Source organism: Notamacropus eugenii, chromosome 5 (assembly GCF_028372415.1).
Source record: "Notamacropus eugenii isolate mMacEug1 chromosome 5, mMacEug1.pri_v2, whole genome shotgun sequence".
In the NCBI taxonomy this organism is placed as follows: Eukaryota; Metazoa; Chordata; class Mammalia; order Diprotodontia; family Macropodidae; genus Notamacropus; species Notamacropus eugenii.
In genome coordinates this window covers 358,594,392-358,597,080 of record NC_092876.1, presented here as the reverse complement: position 1 = coordinate 358,597,080, position 2,689 = coordinate 358,594,392, and the positions used below count along the sequence as shown (strand labels likewise).

The following is a 2,689-nucleotide window of genomic DNA, read 5'->3' as shown; positions in this document are numbered from 1 at the left end:
TCAAGATTAGCCTGGCCAGTTCATATGACAGACCTGGAGCCCTAATTCCAAACAATAACAAAATGAGAAGGTGACCTAAGAAAAAATCTCCAACCTAGGCTTTTAAAGGCCTGCTGTATGCCTTCTCTCCCTGGTTCCCAGAGTCTATACTCCTTCCTGCCCCAGGAAGTCCAAGGCATGGGCCTCAGCTGAGGGGTAGCTGTTGGATCACCTCCCCCAAATGGAAGTGGGGCATTAAGTACACTGCAGGTGATCATGGGCCCAGGACAGAGTAGAAGGCAGCAAGGCTGGGAGCAGTGCAGGGATTTAGGGATGGGGAGTCCCAGGGTGTGGAAAAAGGCAGCTCATCTGAGCAGCAGCAAACAAGGGGCAGGACCAAGGCAAAACTGAAATCAACTGCTCTTTGTTCAGGAGGTCCAAGCTGTTGGAGGGCCTGTGGATGGCCCCAATCCACAATCTAATTCCTGACTGGCAGGCAAAGGGATGTGTCAGAAGGCAACTATTTGGTGTTCGTAACTCAAAGAATCTTGGGTCTGGTTCATTCCTTCCCCTGCAGTGGTGGGCCATCGGCTTGATTGCTCCTCCTGCAGAGCCAGGGTACCTCGTCAAACTGGGAGGTTCCGGGCTGACTCGGAAGCCCTTTGTGCCCGCTGGATCACTGCAGGACATTTTTCTCGCCGTAGCAACTTGTTATTCTCAAACAGACCTTCATTTCGAGGAACTCCGTGAGAACCATCAGGAAAAGTTAACAGGCTAAAACCATCTACTCGGCCACTCTTGAATTCCCCCTCAAAGGTCATGTTGTCATGGCGAATGAAAACTCCAACACCATTGAACTTTCCTTGGGCAAACTCCCCCTCGTATCTTGAGCCATCTGAGAAAGTCAGTACCCCGTAGCCATTAAAGAGCCCATTCTCAAAATGACCCAGGTAGGTGCCACCATCTGCAAACATCAGTTGACCAATGCCATGCCTGCGGCCTGGGCTCCCCCGAGACCCCGAGTCTCGGCTGCGGCGTCCCCGACTCCGCCTGAACAGCCGCTGTGGCCTGCCGCTCCACCGCCTCCCTCCCAAATAATAACTTTTTAAATAGCATATAAGATGATTGATGGAGGATTCCTTATTTTTCCATGACCCATATTGTCAGTCCATGTCTCTTACTCATGAGTTCATTTTATGTAATTAAGCAGACGTAATTTGTGATATGGATAATGGGAGAGAACTTTAATCAAATCTAGGCCTAATTTGTGGATGTGGAAATTGAACCCAGAGAGGTTAACTGACTTACCTAGAATCACAAAACTAGTTAGAGACAGACTGGTACTGTCTAATAGCTAATATCCAGTCCGGTGCTTTTGTCATACCATGCTGCCTCAGTCAAGGTAGATGGAGATACCAAGGTTCAGGATTCTATGACTTATTCTAGTACATGATTTATTCCAACGAGTCACCCTGATATGTCCTTTTCAAACTGAGTTAAATGCGTGGCACCTAATTTGGAGGGAGGATTTAGAGAGCCTTGTGACTTAACAATGAGATTCATACTTAGCTTTTATTTACTACATAGCAACAGGTCAAATCCTTAGCATTAAAAAAAATACATGAAATGGATTGTTGGGTCAAAAGGTTGAAAGAAAGTAAGAAAAGGGATATCAATAAAAAGCTGCTTCCTTCTGAGTGATCATGCTGAGTGAACTTTGTAAGTATATACAATTAAAACCTAACTTACCAGTCACTTTTTTATGTTGAGTTTTAGTTGCTATTAATAAAAAACTATCTGTGTTTAAACAATAGCTCATCTTCCAGTCACAGTAACCATCTTTCTTCATTTTGTCATAGAACCTTAATGTTGCTCTCATATAACATTGGTATGCAATTTACCCAGTTGTCTGTCTTTGGCCATCACGCTACACCAAAACATTGAATGGGAAAGAAAGAACGCATGAATGTCTAGGGTTTAAATTCAAAATTCAGAGCGATGTGCACTATTTTGTGAGTTAGTGTTCTCTCAATAAGAGTTCCACTTTAATATACTTTTAAAAAACATTTTTATTTAAAGTTTTGAATTTCAGATTCTATTCCCCACCTGAGTGAGTAAGCAATATGTTATACATGTGCAATTATGTAAAACATTTCCATATTAGTCATTGTGTACATGAAAGAAAGTGAAAAACAGCATGCTTCAGTCTATAATCAATTTAAATCAGTTCTTTCTCTAATGGTGGATAGTATGTTTAATTATTAGTCCTTAGGATTGTGTTGGATTGTTGTATTTCTCAGAATAGCTAAGTCATTCACAGTTAGTTCTTCACTGAATGATATTATTAGTATGTATAATGTTCTCCTGATTCTGTTCACTACATCAGTTCATGTAAGTCTTTCCAAATTTTTCTGAAATCTACCTGCTCATAATTTCTTATGGAACAATAGTATTCCATTACAATTATATACCACAGCTTGTTTAGTCATTCTTTAGTTGATAGGTATCCCTTTGGTTTCCATTTTGTAGCCACCACAAAAAGAGATGCTATAAATATTTTTTCTACAAATGGATCCTTTATCCCCTTTTTTTGGTGGTGATGGGAAGTCTTAGGCATATAGACCTAGCATTGCTATTGCTGGATCACAGGATTTGCACAGTTCTGTAATCCTTTGTGCATAGTTCCAAATTGCTCTGATGTTTGGGTCTT

General features: G+C 41.6%; 1 protein-coding gene across 1 annotated transcript; it reads right to left on the bottom strand.

Annotated features, from left to right (window-relative positions):
• Window positions 1–213: 213 nt before the first annotated feature.
• On the bottom strand, window positions 214–1,902 carry LOC140507949 (MORN repeat-containing protein 4 homolog). Its single transcript, XM_072615752.1, has 2 exons — window positions 1,881–1,902; window positions 214–1,066 (listed from the first exon to the last, which is right to left on the bottom strand). Exons 1-2 carry the CDS (start codon window positions 1,900–1,902, stop codon window positions 606–608), a joined length of 483 nt encoding a protein of 160 aa, XP_072471853.1. The 3' UTR covers window positions 214–605.
• Window positions 1,903–2,689: the final 787 nt, after the last annotated feature.

Coding starts and splice junctions, on each gene's coding strand:
- LOC140507949 (XM_072615752.1), bottom strand. CDS start 1,902: ATGGCCAAAGACAGACAACTGG. Junction 1,067..1,880: donor GGCCAAAGACAGACAACTGG/GTAAATTGCATA, acceptor ATTATTTGGGAG/GGAGGCGGTGGAGCGGCAGG.